Raw genomic sequence first — 27,808 nt, forward strand, 5'->3', positions numbered from 1 at the left:
CACCTAGGAAGCACCTGGGAAGCACCTAGGCTGTTAAGCACCTGGGAAGCACCTAGGCTGTTAAGCACCTGGGAAGCACCTGATAGAGCTGTGGTGACGGGCTTGCCTCGGTTGCACTCAAACATCGTAGTTTGACGACGACTCTTCCCCTGCGCTACATCAGTGCTTGGCCCGGCATCTTCCGCATTAGCTAAGGGATGCTTTGCGTTTAGGTGGTATTTGAGACTGGAAGAACTCCTACAGTAAACTAATTCCGCATAGCACAAGGTGCAAACAACCTTAGTCTTGTCGAGGTTTCCATTGGGAAGCTTCTTAAAAATTAATTTTCCCTGAAGCAAACCAGGCGGCTTCATAGCTGCATCCATGTTAGCACGTCACGTTTGATGTGATAATTTCATACACAAGGCATACACACAGGTTCGAAAACTCGTTCTCGCCCCCTACAGTGCAATTCGGCTAGGTATACATCCGCGTTAAAATATCAAGGTGAAAGTCATCATAGCTTGCGTAGTATAGACCCAGCTCCAAACCCAACTTTGAGAATAGATTAACGGCGATATTTTTTTTATCGCCGAGTCGCAGCGCGTTAATGCGCGTTAACGCCGATAACGGCCCACCACTAGTATTTATTTATTTAGTTTTGGCCCCTATAATCCTCCATAACAACTGGCCCATTGAGGGCAACCATAATGCTGATGTGGCCCTTGAGCAAAATTAGTTTGACACCCCTGCATTAAGGGGTAAGTGTCTACAAGTTAACTGACATATTTGGTTTAAATTTATCGCTAGTAGTTGCTAGTTATTGAGCTAACAAAAACAGGTGAACCCGAAAATTCCGGTGCCAGATTTTCAGGCAGCGTTCTTAGCTGAATTCCCTTACACTAACCCTAGCTATATTCAGACTAACTTAGCCTCTCTGAACGTTCGATTTAATGCGTTTGTTACCGGCGCTCCACAAAGCCTAAATTTATTTGGCAGTTGGTTACCCGTGGCCAAAAATAAAGGGTTCTTTTGTCCAACCTACCACTTGACAGCTTCGCTTCGGGTGGCCGCAGGGGTGGCCAAGCTTCACTGGCCACCCTCAGCCACCATGTAGCTCCGTGCCTGGAGAGAAACATAGGGGAGAGGAAGTTGTCGTTTCAGGATGTAGAACACATAGCCGGGCCATTACAATCCTTGGAATCCTTAGAATTTGGAATGTAGAGATTATTATTCCCCTTTGTGTGTGTTTGCGTGTGTGTGCAGTAAAGAGTTCCTGGGATTGGAGGTAAATGATGGTGCTTACTTCTCCACAGACACAAATGGAGAGATTATGTTGAGACTAAATTATGTGATACGCACACCTGCTTCTAATAATGACCCATAAAGATTATAGCCAGCCATCCCGTCATCAGTCATCTACTCTCCCTCTGAAAACATTACCCCCCTCTCTCTCTCCCTCCCTCTGAATCCATTACCCTTTCGCTCCCTCTGAAACCATTACCCCTTCCCTCTCCATATGAAAACATGACCCCCCCTCCCTATGAACAAAAACAACACAGAGAGGAATATCTTTAATATTTTAATTGTGCATCAGTTGGAAGTGAGGGGCGTGATTTGACCTTTCTGTCCTTCTGACCTTGAGCCCCAATCCACAAGATCCTACAGGGAACCTCTACACTAGACCCAGCTTGTAACCTTCTAACCCTAATCCTTCAACCAACTGTATTCCACTGGATAAATATGTTTGTTCAATAGTAGTACAAAATAATTGCAACAGTACATGCCCGATATACTGTGAAGTGTTTGGCTTGGATGCCAAATCACCTTGGATACGGTATAATAAGTATGACAGCTGAGCATGAGATATTAGACCTTGCTGGTGTGGGTTAGGGTTAACCCTATGAGATATTAAACCCTGCTGGTGTGCAGAATTCTATCTTGACATTTGTCCAGATAATAAACCAGTAAACACTATAATACCACCAAACAGACAACATACAAACAAGTACAATATGTATCTTAGACACACAAGTGTATTAATAAAGATTTACAGACGTTGACAGACTAAACAACGGCAGTGCACGTTTACCTTCTCGTCACCATAGCAACCCAAGGGGGGGGGCTTCCAGGGAGTTTAGTAACAGAAGAAAGATGACATCCCCTCTTAACTCTCCACACCGTTCTACTCACCTTTCTCTATCCTCACCCTTTTCCCAATTTCCTCAACATCCTCTCCCCTCTTTTCACCCTTTCCCTCTTTTCTGACCACCCTGTCTCCACTCTCATCCTTTTCCCCTCTCCTCACCTTTCTCTCCCCTCTCCACACCTCTTTCCTCACCCTCACTCCCCTTTACTCCCCTCACCCCTCTCCTCACCTGTCTCCCATCTCCTCAACACCTAGCACAGCACCTAGAAGGTCACCTAGTATAGCACCTAGCACAGCACCTAGAATAGCACTTGGCATCTAGCACAACACCTAGCAGGTCACCCAGCATAGCACCTAGCAGGTCACCTAGCATAGCACCTAGCATAGCACTTAGCATCTACAACAACACCTAGAAGGTCACCTAGCATAGCACCTGGTGTCAATAAACTTGTGTTGCTTGACCCTCAGTCCTTCCGTCCTTCTTTCTTCTACTTATTTTCCTTTCTCATTCATTCCATTTGTTTTCTTCATGCTCTTCTACTTCTGTCTTTCTTCTCTCCTCCCCTCTCTACCTCCCTCCCTTCTCTCCTTTCCTCCTCCCTTGTTGCCCTGTCTTTTCTTCCTACCCTCCCTTCCCCCTCTCTTCCTCCCTTTTCCATCTAATCACCTCCTATCCCTCCCTAATTCTTCTTGAACTCCTCTCTCTCCCTCTATTCCCCTCCTTTCCACCCCTCATGACTCTCCCTGTATTCCTTCTCCCCCCCTCGTTCCTCCTCTCCTCAGAAGTTGTAAGGTGACACCAGCAGGGTGACCCTGGCCAGGTGTTTAGCCTGGAAGACTCTGTCTGAGTACTCTGCCATGTCCACCTCCACGCTGACCTCCTGTTGACCTCGTATTGGCTGGACCAGGATCAGCTCTCCTGTCTGCCTATCAGAGCGCTGCATTACAAACAGGCCCCGCGGGTTTCCCCCGACAATGCCAAACCGCAGGCTGTCTGGGCCGGAGCGCCCAGAGGAGGGAGGGCTGGGCGGGGCGGCGGTGGCCATACGGAACAGCGTGGCAGGCGTCTGAAGGGCGGAGGGTAGGGGCAGAAAGTGGAAGGAGATGGTCTTGGGGGCGAGATGGCAGGAACGGCTCTCCATGGGGCAAGGATTCCTCTCACACTGACTGTAAAGGGGAGGGGGAGCAAAACAGAAGATTTAGAAAGGGGCAGGAGGAACAGTTTGAGGGAGGAACAGGAGGGGCTTAGGATAGATAATTTAAATAAAGAAATAGCATTAGAAGATAGAAATAACTTTCCTCTTCTTATGTCTTTTTTGACACTCTCACTCTCCTATATTTACTCTTCTCTCACCCTCCTTTGCGATCTTTCCCTCTCTCTAAGTCTCACCATCTCCTTTTCTGGTGTATTGACTGGCTTGCCGTGGTGCTGTGTTTCTCCCCAGGTTCAGGGCTCTACACTAACCTTTTCCACTGGTGGCACTTGCGCTACTATCTTTTTCAGTTACTGGCGCAAAACATGATTTGGTCGCACAAATTATTTATAGTAAGCCGCTCTGGATAATAATGGAACAATAATGAACCTGTATTGCATACAGATGAGCACTTTAAAGGTCCCATGGCATGAAAATGTCACTTTATGAGGTTATTTAACATTAATATGAGTTACCCTAGCCTGCCTTTGGTCCCCTGTTTCTAGCCCCCAGTGGTTAGAAATTTCGATAGGTGTAAACCAAGACCTGGGTATTCTCCGCCTTTAGCTTTAAAATTAAAGCTCAAATGCTCCGATCTGAAAATCTTCCCCTTATGTCGTCATAAGGGGAAAGGTTACCTCCCCTTTCTCTGCTTTGCCTGCACAGAGAAAATTAGAAAATTAGCTACCACCGTGCTAGCGCAATATCGTTTTTTCCTGGAGAGACATCATGGCTTGCAATGGCAGTTAGCCCCGCCTCACTCCTCCTCGTAGCACTTTAAGCTAAAGACACAGATATGGCACGTCCTAAGGAAAGCTCATTGTGGGACTGCTCATAGTGGCTGTAATTCTGCACCAAGGCTGAATTTCAGGAAAGAGACTTCAGATACAGTATTAGGGGACCACTAAGGCCTATATAAAAGCATCCAAAAACAGCATGCCATGGGTACTTTAATTACTTGCCATCTTTTAAACATACGTTTTCTTTAACATTGATTGGGATAGATTTACTGCAATAGAAAATACAGTAGGCCTACATTATGAAGTGCAAAATGAATTTATTTGAGATTTCAACATGCTATGGTTGGGGCACAGATGGGCAGACTCCTGAACTCTTCAGGAAAGATAACACGAAATGCAGTGAGGAATCTAAATCGATACGAAAACATTAGACTTATCAACAGGCTACACGCTGCGCCTTGCGCTGGCGAAAGACTTTGGCAATCCTAGAGCTAGGCTACTTATACTCTGGTGATGGCACCTATGGCTGGTATTCTTCAAGCCACTGGTGTTGAATTTCAGATGTCCGTATCATTCTCACTCACATGCTCCGTTTGACATGGCAGATTGTCCGCTTCATTTTAACACGTCAGATTTGAGTAGCCTAGCTCTAGCTATATATGCGATTGCTGCGTGTCTTGACGAGAGGTTGATTTAAAAAAAAATCAAGGTTAGGCTATACCATTCTGGGAGGGTGTGGGGGGGTCGCGGGGCTGAAGCCAACTTGATGTGTTGAATAATCAGAGAACGTTTGAATACGTATTCTTAAAATACACATTACTGTTTTAATAAATGCTCATAATAAATCATAGCATGTTGCCTAAAACCTAAAAAGGTAAGCACAAAAATAATCAGTGATACATTTGCGACCGATTAAAAATTACGGTCGCAATGGCATTTCAAAAGGTCGCAAATGTGACCATTTCGGTCGCAGTGTAGTGCCCTGAGGTTGTTCAGGCCTCGAGATCAGGCAGTACAACATTTCATGCCTGTGTTTCCAATTTGTGAGAAATTGCCAAATGCAGCCAACAAGGTTTGGGTGTCCAGGGTGGAGTTTAGAGCAGTGGTCGGCAACCTTTTTGATGTTAACCAAATACAAATCAATTAAAATGAGTAGCATGTGCCTGCAGAGCCGGAGAGGCTGCAGTTTTAGGACCGCAATTCTAGGACCCTAGTTTTATCTGACAGCGCCACCTAGCGAATTGGATAACCATAGACCGGAACAAGATAATCTGTATTTTCCTGCAGTAGTGAATGTAGATTACGGCTCAACATTAAATTATAACAATAAGAAAAAGAAGAAGTGAACGTAGCTTGTTTCATAACAAGATGGACGCGAATCAGAGTGTAAGTAGCTAATGTGAATCACGTGTGTGGAAGAAATTGCGATTTCCGGTGTGCTTACATTATTCACTAATCAATATAACTAGTCATTGGATACTAGTTAGTATGTTCTCATGTAAGCTTGCTATTAATAAGAGTAGATGGTGTCTATGTGTCAGGGTTAATAGATGTTCGTGATCAGGAGAAAGTACTGGGTAAACGTCCTTGGTCATGACTACAAGGAGAGCGCCAACTATGATCTCTCTAGTCTGAGTGGTCATGTGTTGGGAGCTGTGAATCTCTTCCTCTGAGACTGTTGTAACGTCATTACTGCCTGACTGTCACTATCTATGTTTACATTCCTGTGCCCTATAAAAGATGGTCCTCCGGCTTTCAGAGCGGGGAGAGACATGATTGAGACCTAAGCCTGGTGTTGTGTGGTCATTTATTGTCAGAGGTCTGGTTTTCTCTCCCAATCTGCAGATTGATAATACTTATTAAAATCCAGAACTCAACTGAACTTAGTCACTCCGTTTATGAAGAGACGGACAAAACACTTTCTTCATCACGTGCGGTTATGTATAAAACAATTCTGGTGTCTTGAATTGGACAATAAAGTTAACATTAGCTAGCTAAATTCAACTTTGTTGTCAATCATTTCACGACACCGGAGTGGTTTTATACATAACCACACGTGATTCACATTAGCTACTTTTACCTAATGAGCTACACTGATTGCCATCGTACAACTGTTAACAACCAAGTTGAAGACAGAAAGTACTTTGTGGGGAATACTGCTTTGGTTGCGAAAATCTAGAAATCCTAAAAATGCGGTGCTGAAACTTCAGCTTCAAAATGTTTCACTCAAGAGTGGTTGATGGGGTGGAGGGAATAATGAAGAGTTGGATGGAGGGTTGCAGGTGTATTTGGTGGAGCGGTGAATGGATGTGATACTGCGATTGTTATTTTTTATTACTGTATATATTTTTTAAATATACCGATAATAATCCATAATTAACCAGTTTTCCTTGTTTCTTGCCTCTCTAAAACCATTTAAATAGCCTATGTTGTTGCAATATAGTGACACTAAATAGTATATTTCGTCATCCAATCAGCTAGGTGGCACTGTCAGATAAAACTAGGGTCCTAGAACTTCGGTCCTGAAACTGCAGCCTCTCCGGCTCTGCAGGAACATACTATAGACTAAAATAGGGTGCATTAGGAACCACATTGGATTCATGTGCATGAAAAGCTTGATTTGAGTCTGAGACATGAAAACACCAATGGTATATGGATTGCATTTAAATAGCACATTTTAGCAGCACCTAGTGGCACACCCAAAGCACTTTACATTTGCCTCTCATTCACCCATTCACTCACGGCGGCTGAGCTGCCATGCAAGGTCTCTATCCTGCACATCCACAGCAACTTGGGGTTCAGAGTCTTGCTCAAGGACACTTCGACACAAGGCTGGAGGAGTCAGGGATCGAACCAGCAACCCAGCGATTAGTGGGTAACCCTCTCTGCCCCCTGAGACCCAGCTGCTCCTAATGTAACTTTTCATCAATGTTTATTTTTTATTACCATTCATGGATTCAAAATCATAAGAACAAAAAATATGTTTTCTACAATAGTTTCTTTCTGATGCCTGCAGTCCAGTAAACCAGACTGTCCGTCTTGTGTAGGCAAACACTCACACTAGCTAACACTACCCAAACACTCACACTAGCTAACACTAACCAAACACTCTCTCCAGTATTTGTAAACTAGACCGAACAGTGTTGTTGTCAACAGACAACAAAGACATTTATGTCTGCTGTGATGTTATATTATTTACTTAGGTAAGTTGAATATATATTTTGTAACTTTAATATCTGTCCTGTTTGGGCACTGTATGAACGTCCAGCTATATATAGGCAAGCAAATTTTTCTGTTGCTGTTATGTGCTAAACTGAAAATAATTGACAGCCATGCATTTGTATGCCTTTGCCAAACAGTTGTTAGCTATGATAGATAGCTAGCGGAGTTGTCAGAACACAGTCTGAGACCATTGTTCCTTTGGTTTCAGGATGACCAGGGGGGGGTGTTCCAGGTAGCGGGTTTAACAAACTCTGAGCCTAACCCTAAAATCTGAGTTGAGTTACTCTAAAATGGGAAACTCCCGACTTTTCGCTTCCAGAAAAGCTGATTTTAATTTAATTTCAACTCGGAGTACGTCAACTCGGAGTTAAGCGCGGGGATGAGAACTATTAAAAGCCAATATCAATGGAGCTCCGATACTAGGATCCACCATGGCACCCGGCACCAAAAAACGTCCTACTTCACCACACTTCAGATATAAGTTTTATTTCGTGTTTATGGTCATTCTGAGCACATATTCCGGAAAAAAGCAACACGGCTGTAGCAGCGTATACAATTGGCGTGGGAGATAATTACTGCCGAGTCAATGCATACATTTGAATGCAGTCCATACATTGAATATTTAACCCCACTGTCCGTTAATATTACAGGAGAAAAAGTGGTGGACTTAATAAATAACATGTTCAATGTTATATTAAATATAAAAACATACTACGAACAGGTAAGGCATATTTTGCTTAGGCTATACGCTTGTGATTATAGCCTCGATGTCACCTTGGTTTTAATCATATTCGACATGATACAAAGTAAATATCAATTGGTGCTTATTTCAACTTGTAGTAGCAGTTTCCCCCAACAGAATGCTTTTCATCAAAGGATGATGATGACTACATCAAGTCTCTCCACTACATCAAGTCTCTCCTCCAGCCTTACACCCCCACCCACCACCTACGGTCTTCTTCTGACAACCGTCTGGTGGTCCCACCGCTCAAGAGCGCCCGGTCCCAACACAAGCTCTTCTCCTGTCTGGCCCCCCAATGGTGGAATCAACTCCCCAACTCCATCAGGGAAACTGACTGTCTCCCCACCTTCAAGAAAAGGCTCAAGACGCACTTGTTCCGGGAGTACAACGGCACTTAGGAATGCTTGGCTGGACCTGATGTTAGTTTCCTCCAGGATCACAATGACTGTTATTGAGAGACTTGTTGCTCTTGTTAAATTCTTGTACTCGCTGTGAAAGATTTTTTTACTGTCGATTGTTTTTCTACAATCTTGTACCATTTGTATTTTTTGTAATATTTGTATTTTTAGTATCTTATATTGTAAATTACTGCAACTTATATTTTATTGTATAGTTTATTTCAATCTAATTCCACTTAGTATTGCTAGTTAGTGGTATAGTTAACTATATAATATAACTATACTTAGTATAGTTAGTCCTCATATTTATATTTTGTATTCCTATATTTTAATGTTTGCACCTTCCTGCCAAAGCAAATTCCTTGTCTGTGCAAACTTTCATGGCGAATAAAAGCCATTCTGATTCTGATTCTGATACAGGTACACTTGCACTTTTGAGTTTCATGTTGTTTAATTGTAACTTGTTTAACTGCATGCTCTTATGGTTCTTCCCTTTGGCAGTTATTTGGTTTTCACAATGTATGCTTCATGTTTTGACTGTTCGCAGTGTTTGGGGCTATCTCGTTGTTATGATCAGTGACCTATGTACTTTTGTAAAGCTCTCTCTTGGAAGTCGCTTTGGATAAAAGCGTCTGCTTAATGCATAAATGTAAATGTAAATGATTAAGATGACGAAGAGACATTGACTGCTGCCGCAGAAATGGATGCAGAGAATTATGTATGGTAGCTACTGGTAGTTCTCTCCCCATGTACTTTTATTTACAGGCTTGTGTGGAATTGTCAGTTAAATCAAATTTCAAATCATCCATCCATCATCTTCCGCTTGTCCGGGGGTCGGGTCGCGGGGGCAGCAACCTAAGCAGGGAGGCCCAGACTTCCCTCTCCCCGGCCACTTCCACCAGCTCTTCCTGGGGGACCCAGAGGCGTTCCCAGGCCAGCCGAGAGACATAGTCCCTCCAGCGTGTCCTGGGTCTTCCCCGGGGCCTCTTCCCAGAACACCTCACCAGGGAGGCGTCCAGGAGGCATCCTTATCAGATGCCCGAGCCACCTCAACTGGCCCCTCTCGACGCGGAGGAACAGCGGTTTTACTCTGAGCCCCTCCCGGATGACCGAGCGTCTCACCCTATCTCTAAGGGAGAGCCAGGACACCCTGCGGAGAAAACTCATTTCAAATCAAATCAAATTTATTTGTATAGCCATTTTTACACGCAAGCATGTCACAGAGAGCTTCACATACGCCCATAGAACTGCCCCTCAACCAACCTAAACCCTCAAGTTACACTGACATTATGAGAATAATGAATATAAAAAACGATTTGCACATTCTGATCCTGTTGAACAGAGCATGGATGCTGTATACAGTGAGATGTTCATTTAATTGCAGGTGAATTCTGCATGTGGAACTGTGATATTAAATGTAATCTCATGTATTCAGTGTTTCCAGGTCTGCGGTTTTTCCATGGAATTGGGCTACTTTTGAAGTGTTGCCGCGGGTTGAATCTTTTGTCCGCTGGTTTGGGTAGACCTATTTTTCATGCAAATTACATGAATATCTTTAAATAAAAATCCATATTTTAAATGAAATAATTTATTTATACCCAAATCCTACCAACTGACTCCAGATCAGCACGTACACACATGGACATGGGACACGCCCACACGTGCCTAATGCTCTCAGTCTCCTGAGAAAACCTCCTGAAAACTGCTTTTAATGCTGGCATACTAAACATTTGGTGTTACTTTGTAGATATTACAATACATTTGGCAATGATAGCAATGCTGTTGGACTTTAAAAGCAGTGTATATGGTTTGGCAGGGGCATATTTTGAGTTCTGATATTGGGCTGGTTTTGATTGGCCATTGGGCTGATTTTGTCACACAGACCTGGCAACCCTGCATGTATTCCCAGTTTCAAGTAAATGAGTTGTAAAAATTGCACCTCATGAAGAAAGTGCCAAAAACTGACCAAGAGATGGTGTAGGCCTAATTAGGGTAGAAGAATAAAGGCTAATCTTGAAAAAGATTTACTGGAACACCAGTTACAGGAGGATGCATGGTCACAGGTGATGTTAATTGTAGGAACAATAGCCTATATGAATATTAATGGTTGAATTTGCTGAATTTCTATTTTGACCAAGAGATGGTGTACTTAGGGCAGAAGAATAAAGGCTGATCTTGTAAGGCCATCATCCTGCCCCCACCTCTTACATGGTAAAATCTGGAGTTACTGGACGGTGTCTCAACTTGATGGCTCTCACACATCATTGTGTAACTTACTGTAGCATTGCTAGTCATATGTTGATAAGTAAGGGTCAAGATTGTGGTGTGATTAGTTGTTCTTGGATATAAAAGGAATTGTGGAGCATTGTTTTGTGGATTCTTGATCTCCTGAGACCTTCTTCCTCACCTCTTGCTTTCTATCTCTGGTTTACAATAGTCATGGTAGAGTAGGTAAGAGTTAACCTTCATTGATTTCATTCATTTGCAATATGATTAAATGATTATTTTATTTAACCTTACTTTGACCATTCTTGCTCTGATTTAACTCAGAGTCAAATAACTGTAATTCCATTGGTATTAAAGAATATATTGTGCTTATTAAAGTTATGCATTGCGCTTATCAAAGTTCTGTCTTATGAAGTGTTCTGAGGCTTAAACATTGTGTCTCACAGGATGTGGGAAGCAGGCTGTACTTTGTGTCTTACCGTATTTTACGGAAAATAAGCCGCGGCTTGTACTCCGATTTTACAGTTTTCTTGTGCTTGTGCGGCTTATATTTTGAAGCGGCTTATAGTCCGGTTTTAGAACAAAAAAGTGTCTTCTCTCAAGATCTCTACTGACCGTGCAGCTAATTTTATGCTCAACACTTGAACGGGGGCTTATTACTTGAAAGAGGAATTATTTACTGTTTTCTCAGTTACACTATCAGGGCTTGGAAATACAGTGACTTGCTAAAGTAGGCAAATGGCTAGTAGAACATAACATTTCATAATAATTTCAGTTAATCAAACAGCCGCAAACCCAGTGAAATGTTATAGGCTAGGCTAGCTAGCAAAATAACAGTAAGGTTGGCTTGTACCTGCATCATCGTATTTTAAAGCACGTTATTAGGCTAGCCGCTAGTGTTTGTCCCTGTCTTAATGCGATGTTGTGAGAACCAAAACAACATTTACAAACGTGAATTGATATTACTCTGTACTTGAGGCCTTTTGCGGGCATCTGTAGGAGTGGGAGCACTCGATGGTCTCTTAAAAAATCGCCTGATATCCATGGCTAATTAATCCATTCCGAACAGGGGGGTATTCGTCGTAGCTCGCTAAGCGGTTTAGCAAGCTAATTTTTAGGCTAAGATTAAAAACGCCCCTCTTTTTGGTTCGTGGAAGCAACTTTCGATAAATCACCATAGTAACATATCAATTAGCACTAACCTGCTCCAGAGCAGGCTAACGTAAGTGTAGCTGGATCAGCTTGCCACACCCCCGGAAAATAACATGGCAGCTCCCTTTTTGAGAGACCCAGTTGACCAAGGAGCTATATTCTAGTTTGATTACCTTTCCATACCAATAGAGTTCTTCGCGATCGCCAAGATCCTTTATTTCACACGGATGAGTTCTTGTTTGAGCGATATCGATTCAGCCAACAAGGACTCATTTATTTGCAAGACCTTCTCGGGCCGTACATTGCAAATATCACACGCCACAGCAAGCTTTATGCTTTATTATGAGCTTATGCTGCTGTATGTGAATACATAACGCTATGTTTTAGGAAATGTCTTGTCTTATCTGTTGTGCCTGTGCTTTTTATATGTTTCACTGTGGGAGAGTGGAAACGTCATATCGATTCCTTTTTATGTCTTGACGTGAAGAAATTGACAATAAAGCAACTTGAAACTTGAGGTTTTTTGCGTCAGGTACATTTTTATACAGTATAGGCGATGCAGAAAACATTGGCAAAGCCTCAGCATGCGTTGCTGTAAGAAAAGTGTACTTGGAGTTTAACCAGCTGATGAATCAATTCATCATATTCCCTGCCATGTCCCAGTCAATGAAATCAAAGAGGGATTTACACATATATAGTACATGATATAAGCGCTTTCAGTACATATATCCTAATAAGTGTCTATGAATTCGTATCAATTAGATACTCTTTGGCCTTGTTTTATCTACTTATTCTGAAAGAGTTGAGATCATTATTTTCGCTAGCAAGATCTCATTCGATTATTAATTTCCATTAAGCCTACTGCCAGCAGGCACATTTAAAGTGTGATCTGATTGATTGGGGTAATGAGGCACTTAAGATGAGCCTATACATTTTCCCAAAACTTACGCATTCATCTTATCGTAATTTTTTTGCCAAGCTGCTTGTCTTGCTCTGGCAGCGGTGGTTGTGTTTGACTTAGCCATGATAATATGCTTATTGTCTTCGTAGAAACTCATTATAATAGTTTGCTCGGATGGCGAGAATATCACCGCTCTCTCTTTCGTCTTTTCCGCCATCATACCGTTAGAAAATCACGGTTTTGGTGATCGACCTTTCCTGCCTTTTGAAGTACAACGTGCACGTGCAATTTCCCTGATAAGTTTAGCTTGATTGAAATTAACCACATGATTTGGATGCGGATTAGCCGTTGACGAACCGATATTTGCTGTTCTCAATCAGCTCGCTAATGTTAACGGGCTAAAGGGACAATTTATTAACTTAGCTTCAACCCTTACGACGAACGGGGCCCAGGTAGGCTAATCCACAATGTGTATGTGTTTACATAGTACTTCGTGGATCCTGATTGGTTTTGCAGCCGCAATGCATTGATTGGAGGGTCACAGACCATATACAGCGCAGTTGAAATTATTCAGACTACAGCGTTCAACAATATGAAATTTAATTTTTGGCGTTTTAAAATTACACCAAATGTATTTAGGATTATTCCAACGTCAGAATACGAGGCGCAGGGAACTTAGATGTTCGTAAACGCACAAACGCAATTTAGAGGTGGATAAACGCTATTTCCCAATTTCGGGAGGTGCATAAACGGCGTTTACGTGCGTTTAGCCCCCACTACATCCCTGATTGTATATGATAGTGTGGACAATAAGACACAGACGCGGTCTCTTTTCATAACATGTATTTCACCACTGCTCTTCTTGACATCGCCATTCGAACAGCCCTCACTGATTTCACGTAATACTTTCAGCATCAAGCCTGCGGCAACTCCCGAGGGACAAAACACCCTTGTCCGTTGTCACATAGAAGGTCTGCTACAGTAGGCTATCCTCAGGATTTGCAAGCTAGCTAAACTTATAATATATCTAAATAATTTTGTAGACATGGACAACAATGGATTCTGCTACTAAATGAGTGACTTGGATTTATTTCTACATACTATCCACAACCGAAGTGTGTTACACAATGCTGTAAGATCGCCTATACTCGTGCATTGCTCTTGGTACCCAGAACGCCCTGCGGCAAGCTGAAAAGCTACTAAGTTCAGGGCATTAGCTTAGTTAAATAAGCATTGTTTGGAGTTCTATTGTTGTGTTCGTTCTGTTTTGATATGTGTAATGCTATGGTCTATAGTTTAGATCATTTGAGTGTTCACCCTGATTGGGAATGTTGTCTAGTTAGATCGCAATCCAAGCTGTCCGCAACAATAGCATGAACGTGCAATTGAGAATTTTTCTGCATCGGTCCATGCAACGGTAACATTGTTCGCTTATGAAGTGCGGCTTATATTCCAGTGCGGCTTATACAAACACAAAGTGCTCATTCTGGGGGGGTGCGGCTTATTTACCGTAAAATACGGTAATCTCTCCATTTCAGAAGCAACCTTGAAACCGGGCTGATATGGCACCCGATGAGGTGGGATGCGTCGGCAAGAACAACTCCCTGATGCACGAGAAAACAAGCTCAACCCTCCTTTCAAGTTTCTGTTTTAATTGCACTGTATAATATATGCTGGAGAGGGAAAAATAGCCAGTTGGACTTCGTGAACTATCCCAAACTCTGTTGTGGGTAGGAAAACGTAGACAACCCCATAGCTCTGTACTTGTTGATTTCCAACTGCTGCATTAAAGCTGATATTATCGGACCTCTGCGACTCCAGACCACTCTTTCTAGAACACAGACTTGTGTTATTGAATACCATCATTACATATTAGAATAGACACAAACAAATTAAGTCCTTCAGTATTGGCATTATTTGGTTAATGTTAATACACTGTTCAGTTTCCCCATCTTCCTTCAAACCATAGCGGAATTAGTTTTGGTTGTTTGGCCAATATTGACCCCCTACAATCTTGAAATAGATTTGCTGAAACACCAGTTACAGGACGGTACATGGCCACAGGTGAATCACGTAAATTGTAGGAACAATAGCCGATAAAAATACTCATTGTTGGATTTCTATTTGTAGGCAATGAAGAAGACCAAATACAATGTCAATTATTTGTCTTTATTTCAGTGCCAAAAAGCATTTGGTCAGTTCTGAGTGCACATCCTCGGCGTGTAACATTAGCGATGTAAGGGCTGAGAATGTTGCTAAAATAAATTACAGATTGTGATGGGAAACAGTAACGTTAAATTAGGTATTCATCAGGGAATTAAAGCACATCGAATATCAGTCTTAAAATCCTCTCCCGGCGTACAACTAAGCAAATTAAATTGTGTTCGAGATCGGTCAGCTGAACCAGGAAAGGATATCCCATGTCTGCCAACGCTACCTGGGGGGTATTCCGGGTAGCGTGTTTAGTGAAAACTTTGAGTTGTTTAACCCTGAAAAGAGGCATACTCCGGGTTTTCCGTTCCAGAAAGAGAGGTAACGAAAACATTTCGTCAGTGTCCATGGTAACTTACTCTGTGAACCTAACCTGCTCGCTAGAACAGTGTTTCTCAAAGTGGGGTCCGCGGACCCCTAGGGGCCATAGCCAGGGGGTCCGCGAAATAATTTGCCAAAAATTGTAGAATTGTGCTGTATCATTAAAAAGTGAAAAAATATATAATATTCTACAGATGGGTGACCATTTGCACCAATAAAATAAGCATATTGTGTCCATTAAAGAGCACAAAGGCAGGGCTCTACAGTGCGCCCATTTAAATATGTGTGTGAGCATGGAAAAGTATTTGGGCGCACGGGTGCGTGCAGCTGTCAGTTACGTGAAAATAAATTATAGAACCCGAAAACGCTCAAACCATTATATACAACGGGAAACAGACTCAGATAAACCTCATAGGCTGCGTCCTGCGATAACCTACTGAATCTGTCCTGCGTTGTAACAGCCTGGCTAGCGATCTACCTAGCTAACCTTCACCCTCAGTGTGAACAATCAAACTAACCAAACTAACATCCAACACTACACATATCAAACGAGTTCAACAATAGAAACTTAAACAATGCTTCCGTCAACAAAATTAATCCCCAACTGAGATCCTTTCTGTCCTGCCGCAAGCCATGCTGAAAACCAAGAGCGCAGTTGCGACCCTGCATGAACACCGGTGCAAATAGCTACAACATAACTACATTTCCCATAATGAGTAGTTTGAATCCATCCACCACGAGGACTTCATTCGGATCAGTACAGTGGGGCCCTCCATGGAAATGTTTGATGGCTCTAAATGTGCTGAAAACTGAATGAATGAATATAAAAAGTAATAAATGAATATGTAATGAATAAATAAGTAACAACTCCTGTTTCTGGTCAATGTTGTGTAATTCATTCAATAGTCTAATAATGATGGAATGTTAAAAGTTTTTGGTTTTGGTTGGTGGTGTTGGGGGGGGGGGGGTGTCCTTAGAAAGTGTTCTCCCCTGAAAGGGGTCCCTGGCCCCAAAAAGTTTGAGAACCCCACCTTCCATGCGCTAGAAGGTTTTCCATGACAAACTTTGCGTTTCTACTGATCCCCTCCCACTTTCTGAGCTATACAGTTGGCAGAAATGGGATATCCTTTCCTGGTTCAGCCGACCGATCTCAAACAAAATTTTATTTGCTTAGTTATATGCCGGGAGGATTTTAAGACTGCGATTCGAAATGCTTTAATTCCCTGAAGAATACCTAATTTAACATTACCATTTCCTGTCACAATCTGTTAATTATTTTAGCAACATTCTCAGCCCTTACATTGCTATTGTTACACACCATGGACGTGCACTCAGAACCGGCCAATGCTTTTTGGCACTGAAATAAAGACAAATAATAAGGGTTCCTCCGGTAGGAGGAAACCTATTGTTTTTGTTAGTATTCCTACTATTAGGGTTCCTCCGGTAGGAGGAAACCTATTGTTTTTGTTAGTATTCCTATTATTATTATTTTTCCTCTTCTCCATGAAATGGCTCAAAGCTCAAAAAGTCCTTGTCTCGATTTTTTCAAATTTGGCCCAATGATACAACAGGTCACTCACTACTCCCAGACCGCCCATGTACGCCCATAGGTGGCGCTATAAGCAGCGCCCAAAGTCTACGTGATTTTTCCAGAGCCCCATTACTCCAAAATGCCTGAAAATTGGTATACATGCCTTATTTCTCATGGGGAACAAAAAAGCTTCAAGAACCCATAAGGTCCGGCCTGATAGATTTTGCTGTACTGTCCAAATTTGGTACAACCTTCAAAACCATTCTCCTCATGAACCATAGATCCAATCGACTTGAAATTTTTTGCATATGTGTAATACATGTCTTTCTATAGGCTGAACGAAGTTTTTTTTATGTAAATGTCCACATTGCCACAATATCTTTGTGTCAATAAATCAAATATAATTTTGACTGATGGTTTTTCAAACCTTATTGGCTTCAAGATTACATCATTCTGAAGTACCATACGCAATTTCACCTTAATATTAACTACTTACTAACCGAGAGTGAGGGCATGACCGAACGGTCGAGGTTAGTAAGTTGTTTATTAGACGGCATTTTCAGCTCTTCTCATTTTGTAAATGAAATTAAATGGTAATTGTAAATAGAGAACATGTCGTTTTGTTCAGCTCTCAAGTCTTCTCACGGTGTGTTTCAGGTGTTGCCTAGCAACCAATCTGAAATCTGAGCGACCAAACCTAGCAATCTGCCTAGCTCTTGTCGTTTTTCTCTCTGTGTTCACACTTTTCTACTCTTTTAGAAAGTTAAGAATTTCCTCGTCGCTGTTGATGTCTTATTAGCATCTGGATAGTAAAACTCTGACTCCTCGATATCGCTCATTTTGAAGATGACGTCAGAGGGCAATAAGGATCCGTATCAGACCGCAGACCGGCGAAGAGGTCAATACGCGGCTGGCATGAATACCCATTAACCAATCAGAACACTCGTACTGTCGTTGCTGATTGAATTAAATAGAATTGCTCCACAGCGAGCGCAAACTCAACCTGCCCCTTGACACACGTGCGAGCTTGGCGAGACACACACACATCCTTTCTGGAAATTGTGGGCTGACCAAGACCCCACCCTCACTCCTTGCTCCTGTTTCATTTAGCTTCCAATCGCAGCTCGCCGTTACGAATATAATTTTTTTCCGGCAGTCATTGTTGTTTTCAACTGGAATTGATAGCCGTGTTGAAGGCAGCCACGTTCGGTTAGTCAATTCACCTATTTTTACACATTTGAAGCTAGAATCAATGATTGGGTTCGTGAAAGTACACTACTCTGAATTATGGTGAAGGTTTGAGCACTTTTAGACCTTTAGATCGTGAGTCTGAAGTGACAGAAAACCGAACTCGAAAAGTAACGTTAGCTTTCTTTTTTCCTCTGTGTTTATAATTAGTGAATCATTTATCATCTCTGCGAATTCTTCACCAAAAAGGTTGAGGAGGCCAGCCATTAGGAGGAAAAGCGATTCCCCACAGACCTGTCAGCTCAGAATTTTGCCATGTTTTGGTCGTGTCATGTTCAGAGGTGTCAAAAGTATTCACATTCATTACTCAAGTAGAAGTATAGATACTAGGGTTTAAAAATACTTCTGTAGAAGTTGAAGTATCAATTCAAGCTTTTACTTTTACTCAAGTAAAAGTATAAAAGTACTGGTTTCAAAACTACTTAAAGTATAAAAGTAAAAGTAGTAAGGGGACAAAATGCCATTAAGGACAAAAGCTTAGGCACAGGGGTCTATAATGCACGACCCCACCTCCCCCCAAAAAAACATTTTTCCAAAGGCCATAATGACTTGTTATATTGAAATGTTAATGTTGAAAAATGTGGGCTGCACCTGTTTATGCCCATTGAAAATTAACGCATTTTAGTACAATGCAAATACATTAAAGAACCATATATGTGTAGCCTACTACTGAGCATTAACATGTGTTTCATGGAGCAGAAGATATGATGACTAGTTGCCTAGAAGTATTGTAATGCTGCAAAAAGTAAAACTTCAGAGGCATGTTATCAATGGCCTTTATTCAAATTAGACGGCGAGTTTGTGAAAGCCATTAGCTCGTGGTAGCCTACTTGGGTGCGCAGAGCTTGCAGCGCATTCGAAAGGAGTTGTTTTTGCATCCAAACATACGGTACGGCCAGGGATGTAGAAGGGTTGGCTAATCTTCCTAGCTACCAACCTCCTCGCTGGTGCTTGGTTCGGACATTTTGCTCGAGGGTTACCCTAACCCTGGCCCCCCAGTGGTGGAATCAACTCCCCACCTCCATCAGAGACACTGACTGTCTCTAAACCTTCAAGAAAAGGCTCAAGACGCACTTGTTCCGGGAGTACAACGGTACTTAGGAATGGTTCGCTTGACCCGATGTTAGTTTCCTCAAGGATCACAATGACTCTTGCTTAGAGACTTGTTGCTCTTGTGGTTAGTGGTAACTGACTTAAATTTTTGTACTCGCTGTGATATATTGTTTTTATTATTGTTGCTTGCTTTTTTCCACAGGTACACTTGCACTTATAGCAGTTCACAATGTGTGCTTCATGTTTTGGCTACTCGCAATGTTTTGGCTACTCGCAATGTTTTGTGGCTATCTCGTTGTTATGATCAGTGACCTATGCACTTTGTAAAGCTCTCTCTTGGAAGTCGCTTTGGATAAAAGCGTCTGCTAAATGAATAAATGTAAATGTAATGCTTCAGTGAAATAGTAGACTACCGTTTCCGAAAGTAGATGTGGGCCTACTTCCTTAATAATATCAGCTAATATTGTACATTACATTTCACAATTGTGTTTCACATCACAAAGTAAAATGAGTAAATAGTTATCACCCTGGCCTCTTTGCTGCTGGCGTTTCTGCAGCTGCCTTGCAGTAAAGCTATAGTTAGCCTAGCTATCCCCCAAGTTAACAGATGCGAAACGAATGTTCTGCTACAGGTAATCACGCGTGTTTTTGTGACGTAGTGACGTTAGTAACGTCAGTGGCTAGCAAGTTAGCCACCATTAGCTTCACTTTTCACCACAAAAACGTAATTTGAAGTTAAACCATCCAACGGAACGTAAACAGCAAATGTTTACTCCTCGACAGGTCTGCAAACGCCTTTGTAAACCGAGATTTGTTAAAACGTTTGTTAACCGAGACCATAGGTCGAGGTTTACAAACAAATCGTTTTAACAAATCGAGGCGAGGTGAAGGCCACCTCTGGCCTTCACCTCGCCTCGAGAGGTATTGCTATGTCTATTGGTTTATAAAAGTAGGGTTAGCTAACTACCCCACTGACAGATAATGACCGGTAGTCTAGTAGGGGGTTAGGGTGGGGGGGAGTTATTGCTGCCACCCATTACCTGCCTGTGAGAAGTGTGAAAAAGTTGAAGGGGATTTCCTCTGCTAGTTAGAGTATTCAAGATACAGAGGCCTCAGAAAAGATCTGCAACCAGAAGTAAGGACGCACAGATCACATTGACTTTTAGAAGGTGATAGTAAGTAGAAGACTAACAGGCTTGCAGGATAGGCAGCTAACAGGCTACCTAAAGAATCTTGAGGTGAGGAGCATGGGTATTTGGTGTCTCGGAAGGGGCTCATACTTTCTCTAAATACAGACCAGCAGACAAACAGGCCGATAGACAGACCAGCTGAAAGACCGATAGGCAGGCAGGAACACAGACCGACTGTAGATTGTCTACTCACAATGGAGACGTCTTGATGTAGCTCACATTGCCATGGGAATGTGGACACTCGGGGTTGACACACTGGAAGCCTCCGCCTGTGTTGATGCAGGTGGTCCCTCTGGAACAGTTATGCTGCTGGGACAGACACTCGTCCACATCTGGAGAGCACAACCCTCATGGAGTGGGAGGGGGGAAAGAGGGAGAGGTGGGGGGAGAGACTCTTTTATTTAGTTCTACAGTTTTGCCTCACTCGGACTCATCTCCCATGCTGCTGCTGGGAAGAGTAGAGGTCACTCCTTCCACAAGCTAGCAGGCTAACATGCTAGCAGGCTTAAAGTCCAACAGGCTAGCTAGCAGCCTGAAAACCTTACAGGCTAACATTCTAGCAGGCTAAAAGACAGTGAGTTAACATGCTAGCAGGCTAACATGGAGTCAGATGGCTGAGCGGTTAGGGAATCGGGCTAGTAATCCGAAGATTGCCCGTTCGATTCCCGGTCATGCCAACTGACGTTGTGTCCTTGGGCAAGGCACTTCACCTTACTTGCCTCGGGGGAATGTCCCTGTACTTACTGTAAGTCGCTCTGGATAAGAGCGTCTGCTAAATGACTAAATGTAATGTAAATGTAACATGCTAGCAGTCTAACTGGCTATCTGATAGGGGGATAACGCAGTAGCATGCTATCAGGCTAGCAGTTTAACATGCTTGAAAGCTAACAGACTAACAAGCTAAACGCTAATAGGTTGCCAACAGACACAGAGCATAACCAGCCAGCCATCCCAACAGGCAGTCAGGTCACCCAACAGCCAGCCAGCCCAACAGCCAGCCCCACAGCCATCTATCCCCACAGCCTGCCTGCAAGCCCCAGTCTAAGACAGTGTGTATGTGTGTGTGTGTGCAGGGTCTCTGAGTGTGTGTGTGTATGCATGGTCTCTGATTGTGTGTGTGTGTGTGTCTGCAGGGTCTCTGAGTGTGTGTGCTTGTGTATGCAGGGTCTCTAAGTGTGTGTGTGTGTAAAAATATTTTTACTGTTGATTGTTTTTTCTACAGGTACACTCTTGCACTCTTGTGGGGAGTTTCATGTTCAATTGTAACTTGTTTAACTGCATGCTCTTATGGTTCTTCCCTTTGGCACTTATTTGGTTTTCCACAATGTCTGCTTCATGTTTTGGCTGCTTGCAATGTTTGGGGCTATCTCGTTGTTATGATCAGTGACCTATGCTCTTTTGTAAAGCTCTCTCTTGGAAGTCGCTTTGGATAAAAGCGTCTGCTAAATGCATAAATGTAAATGTGTATGCAGGGTGTCTGAGTGTGTGTGTGTGTGTGTATGCAGGGTCTCTGAGTGTGTGTGTGTGTGTATGGAGGGTCTTTGAGTGTGTGTGCGTGTGTGTGTATAGCAGTCTCTGATTGTGTGTGTGCAGTGTCTCTGATTGTGTGTGTGCAGTGTCTCTGATTGTGTGTGTGTGCAGTGTCTCTGATTGTGTGTGTGCAGTGTCTCTGATTGTGTGTGTGCAGTGTCTCTGATTGTGTGTGTGCAGTGTCTCTGATTGTGTGTGTGTGCAGTGTCTCTGATTGTGTGTGTGCAGTGTCTCTGATTGTGTGTGTGCAGTGTCTCTGATTGTGTGTGTGCAGTGTCTCTGATTGTGTGTGTGTGCAGTGTCTCTGATTGTGTGTGTGTGTGCAGTGTCTCTGATTGTGTGTGTGTGTGCAGTGTCTCTGATTGTGTGTGTGCAGTGTCTCTGATTGTGTGTGTGTGTGCAGTGTCTCTGATTGTGTGTGTGTGTGCAGTGTCTCTGATTGTGTGTGTGCTCACCCTCACAGCTGCGCGAGTCGGAGAGCAGCTTGTAGCCGTGGGGGCAGGAGCATTGGTAGGACCCGGGTATGTTCACACACGCATGAGCACACAGCTTCCCCCCCTGGTCCAGCCGAAACACCTCACACTCATTCACATCTGGGAGAGAGAACACACAGAAACACCTCACACTCATTCACATCTGGGAGAGAGAACACACAGAAACACCTCACACTCATTCACATCTGGGAGAGAGAACACACAGAAACACCTCACACTCATTCACATCTGGGAGAGAGAACACACAGAAACACCTCACACTCATTCACATCTGGGAGAGAGAACACACAGAAACACCTCACACTCATTCACATCTGGGAGAGAGAACACACAGAAACACCTCACACTCATTCACATCTGGGAGAGAGAACACACAGAAACACCTCACACTCATTCACATCTGGGAGAGAGAACACACAGAAACACCTCACACTCATTCACATCTGGGAGAGAGAACACACAGAAACACCTCACACTCATTCACATCTGGGAGAGAGAACACACAGAAACACCTCACACTCATTCACATCTGGGAGAGAACACACAGAAACACCTCACACTCATTCACATCTGGGAGAGAGAACACACAGAAACACCTCACACTCATTCACATCTGGGAGAGAGAACACACAGAAACACCTCACACTCATTCACATCTGGGAGAGAGAACACACAGAAACACCTCACACTCATTCACATCTGGGAGAGAGAACACACAGAAACACCTCACACTCATTCACATCTGGGAGAGAGAACACACAGAAACACCTCACACTCATTCACATCTGGGAGAGAGAACACACAGAAACACCTCACACTCATTCACATCTGGGAGAGAGAACACACAGAAACACCTCACACTCATTCACATCTGGGAGAGAGAACACACAGAAACACCTCACACTCATTCACATCTGGGAGAGAGAACACACAGAAACACCTCACACTCATTCACATCTGGGAGAGAGAACACACAGAAACACCTCACACTCATTCACATCTGGGAGAGAGAACACACAGATATACTTACTCACACTCATTCACATCTGGGAGAGAGAACACACAGAAACACCTCACACTCATTCACATCTGGGAGAGAGAACACACAGAAACACCTCACACTCATTCACATCTGGGAGAGAGAACACACAGAAACACCTCACACTCATTCACATCTGGGAGAGAGAACACACAGATATACTTACTCACACTCATTCACATCTGGGAGAGAGAACACACAGAAACACCTCACACTCATTCACATCTGGGAGAGAGAACACACAGAAACACCTCACACTCATTCACATCTGGGAGAGAGAACACACAGAAACACCTCACACTCATTCACATCTGGGAGAGAGAACACACAGATATACTTACTCACACTCATTCACATCTGGGAGAGAGAACACACAGAAACACCTCACACTCATTCACATCTGGGAGAGAGAACACACAGAAACACCTCACACTCATTCACATCTGGGAGAGAGAACACACAGAAACACCTCACACTCATTCACATCTGGGAGAGAGAACACACAGAAACACCTCACACTCATTCACATCTGGGAGAGAGAACACACAGATATACTTACTCACACTCATTCACATCTGGGAGAGAGAACACACAGAAACACCTCACACTCATTCACATCTGGGAGAGAGAACACACAGAAACACCTCACACTCATTCACATCTGGGAGAGAGAACACACAGAAACACCTCACACTCATTCACATCTGGGAGAGAGAACACACAGAAACACCTCACACTCATTCACATCTGGGAGAGAGAACACACAGATATACTTACTCACACTCATTCACATCTGGGAGAGAGAACACACAGAAACACCTCACACTCATTCACATCTGGGAGAGAGAACACACAGAAACACCTCACACTCATTCACATCTGGGAGAGAGAACACACAGAAACACCTCACACTCATTCACATCTGGGAGAGAGAACACACAGAAACACCTCACACTCATTCACATCTGGGAGAGAGAACACACAGAAACACCTCACACTCATTCACATCTGGGAGAGAGAACACACAGAAACACCTCACACTCATTCACATCTGGGAGAGAGAACACACAGATATACTTACTCACACTCATTCACATCTGGGAGAGAGAACACACAGAAACACCTCACACTCATTCACATCTGGGAGAGAGAACACACAGAAACACCTCACACTCATTCACATCTGGGAGAGAGAACACACAGAAACACCTCACACTCATTCACATCTGGGAGAGAGAACACACAGATATACTTACTCACACTCATTCACATCTGGGAGAGAGAACACACAGAAACACCTCACACTCATTCACATCTGGGAGAGAGAACACACAGAAACACCTCACACTCATTCACATCTGGGAGAGAGAACACACAGAAACACCTCACACTCATTCACATCTGGGAGAGAGAACACACAGAAACACCTCACACTCATTCACATCTGGGAGAGAGAACACACAGATATACTTACTCACACTCATTCACATCTGGGAGAGAGAACACACAGAAACACCTCACACTCATTCACATCTGGGAGAGAGAACACACAGAAACACCTCACACTCATTCACATCTGGGAGAGAGAACACACAGAAACACCTCACACTCATTCACATCTGGGAGAGAGAACACACAGAAACACCTCACACTCATTCACATCTGGGAGAGAGAACACACAGAAACACCTCACACTCATTCACATCTGGGAGAGAGAACACACAGAAACACCTCACACTCATTCACATCTGGGAGAGAGAACACACAGAAACACCTCACACTCATTCACATCTGGGAGAGAGAACACACAGAAACACCTCACACTCATTCACATCTGGGAGAGAGAACACACAGAAACACCTCACACTCATTCACATCTGGGAGAGAGAACACACAGAAACACCTCACACTCATTCACATCTGGGAGAGAGAACACACAGAAACACCTCACACTCATTCACATCTGGGAGAGAGAACACACAGAAACACCTCACACTCATTCACATCTGGGAGAGAGAACACACAGATATACTTACTCACACTCATTCACATCTGGGAGAGAGAACACACAGAAACACCTCACACTCATTCACATCTGGGAGAGAGAACACACAGAAACACCTCACACTCATTCACATCTGGGAGAGAGAACACACAGAAACACCTCACACTCATTCACATCTGGGAGAGAGAACACACAGATATACTTACTCACACTCATTCACATCTGGGAGAGAGAACACACAGAAACACCTCACACTCATTCACATCTGGGAGAGAGAACACACAGAAACACCTCACACTCATTCACATCTGGGAGAGAGAACACACAGAAACACCTCACACTCATTCACATCTGGGAGAGAGAACACACAGATATACTTACTCACACTCATTCACATCTGGGAGAGAGAACACACAGAAACACCTCACACTCATTCACATCTGGGAGAGAGAACACACAGAAACACCTCACACTCATTCACATCTGGGAGAGAGAACACACAGAAACACCTCACACTCATTCACATCTGGGAGAGAGAACACACAGAAACACCTCACACTCATTCACATCTGGGAGAGAGAACACACAGATATACTTACTCACACTCATTCACATCTGGGAGAGAGAACACACAGAAACACCTCACACTCATTCACATCTGGGAGAGAGAACACACAGAAACACCTCACACTCATTCACATCTGGGAGAGAGAACACACAGAAACACCTCACACTCATTCACATCTGGGAGAGAGAACACACAGAAACACCTCACACTCATTCACATCTGGGAGAGAGAACACACAGAAACACCTCACACTCATTCACATCTGGGAGAGAGAACACACAGAAACACCTCACACTCATTCACATCTGGGAGAGAGAACACACAGATATACTTACTCACACTCATTCACATCTGGGAGAGAGAACACACAGAAACACCTCACACTCATTCACATCTGGGAGAGAGAACACACAGAAACACCTCACACTCATTCACATCTGGGAGAGAGAACACACAGAAACACCTCACACTCATTCACATCTGGGAGAGAGAACACACAGATATACTTACTCACACTCATTCACATCTGGGAGAGAGAACACACAGAAACACCTCACACTCATTCACATCTGGGAGAGAGAACACACAGAAACACCTCACACTCATTCACATCTGGGAGAGAGAACACACAGAAACACCTCACACTCATTCACATCTGGGAGAGAGAACACACAGAAACACCTCACACTCATTCACATCTGGGAGAGAGAACACACAGAAACACCTCACACTCATTCACATCTGGGAGAGAGAACACACAGAAACACCTCACACTCATTCACATCTGGGAGAGAGAACACACAGAAACACCTCACACTCATTCACATCTGGGAGAGAGAACACACAGATATACTTACTCACACTCATTCACATCTGGGAGAGAGAACACACAGATATACTCACATCTGGGAGAGAGAACACACAGATATACTCACATCTGGGAGAGAGAACACACAGATATACTCACATCTGGGAGAGAGAACACACAGATATACTCACATCTGGGAGAGAGAACACACAGATATACTCACATCTGGGAGAGAGAACACACAGATATACTCACATCTGGGAGAGAGAACACACAGATATACTCACATCTGGGAGAGAGAACACACAGATATACTCACATCTGGGAGAGAGAACACACAGATATACTCACATCTGGGAGAGAGAACACACAGATATACTTACTCACACACACATGCACTCACACTAGGGATGGGCGGTATGGCCTAAAATGTTTATCACTGTATAATTCATAAGCACTAACGGTAACGGTATATATCACGATATATTAGTTATTCCTAAAATGTCACGACAATGCAATCCGCACCGCAGCTAATCTACCGCACTCGGACGGATTTGGATTGGGTAACTCCGGTGTGTCGCATGAGTTGAACTTTTGCAGTGCTTTGCCAAATAACTTCTTAATAACTTCTAGGGCTGTCCCTGACTAAGATTTTCTTTGGTCGACCAAGACTCGACTAAACACTTCTGAAAATCGACTAATCGAAATTTGAAAAAACAAAAAATCTATAAATGTCACAATGTTTTTTATCAAACCCTTTTGTGTGATGTTTTACCTCACTGTTTTAAAAGATAATATGAAAGAAATACATAGCCTAAGTAAGAAGGGAGATTGACAACTAGACAAACATAAATGTACAAACATTTTCCCGATCTGACTCAATGTAGCTGCTGGACATTCCAGATTCAGCCGCTATAAAATAAGCTAATTACTAAGTCTCGTGTCACCAGTCCTGTTGTTACCGAATGCCGATATAATACAAAATCTTGTTTGTTTAACATGCAAATCATCAGAGCGCGCTGATCACTGCCTGAAAACATGCAGCATGCGAACTAACTAGAAGCCGAGTGGGGAACAGTGCAACAGAGAAAGATTTTGTTGTCTTGGC

General features: G+C 43.2%; 1 protein-coding gene and 1 long non-coding RNA gene across 3 annotated transcripts in view; both read right to left on the reverse strand.

Annotated features, from left to right (window-relative positions):
* Positions 1-1,548: 1,548 nt before the first annotated feature.
* Positions 1,549-2,829, reverse strand: LOC134021832 (uncharacterized). Its single transcript, XR_009930580.1, has 3 exons — positions 2,519-2,829; positions 2,459-2,482; positions 1,549-2,415 (listed from the first exon to the last, which is right to left on the reverse strand). It is a non-coding gene; the product is annotated as an uncharacterized LOC134021832 (long non-coding RNA).
* Positions 2,830-2,878: 49 nt separating this feature from the next.
* The window catches only part of LOC134021831 (fibulin-7), a 62,636-nt gene continuing 37,706 nt past the window's right edge, over positions 2,879-27,808 (reverse strand). For both annotated transcript variants that reach the window (XM_062462889.1, XM_062462890.1), the window contains exons 6-8: positions 22,242-22,379; positions 20,450-20,588; positions 2,879-3,295 (exon numbers count right to left, since the gene is read on the reverse strand). In XM_062462889.1, the coding sequence (XP_062318873.1) occupies positions 2,908-3,295; positions 20,450-20,588; positions 22,242-22,379 (665 nt within the window). In that variant the 3' untranslated portion in view covers positions 2,879-2,907. The remainder of the gene's footprint in view (positions 3,296-20,449; positions 20,589-22,241; positions 22,380-27,808) is intronic.

The sequence above is a fragment of the Osmerus eperlanus genome, chromosome 6, assembly GCF_963692335.1.
Source record: "Osmerus eperlanus chromosome 6, fOsmEpe2.1, whole genome shotgun sequence".
Lineage (NCBI taxonomy): Eukaryota > Metazoa > Chordata > Actinopteri > Osmeriformes > Osmeridae > Osmerus > Osmerus eperlanus.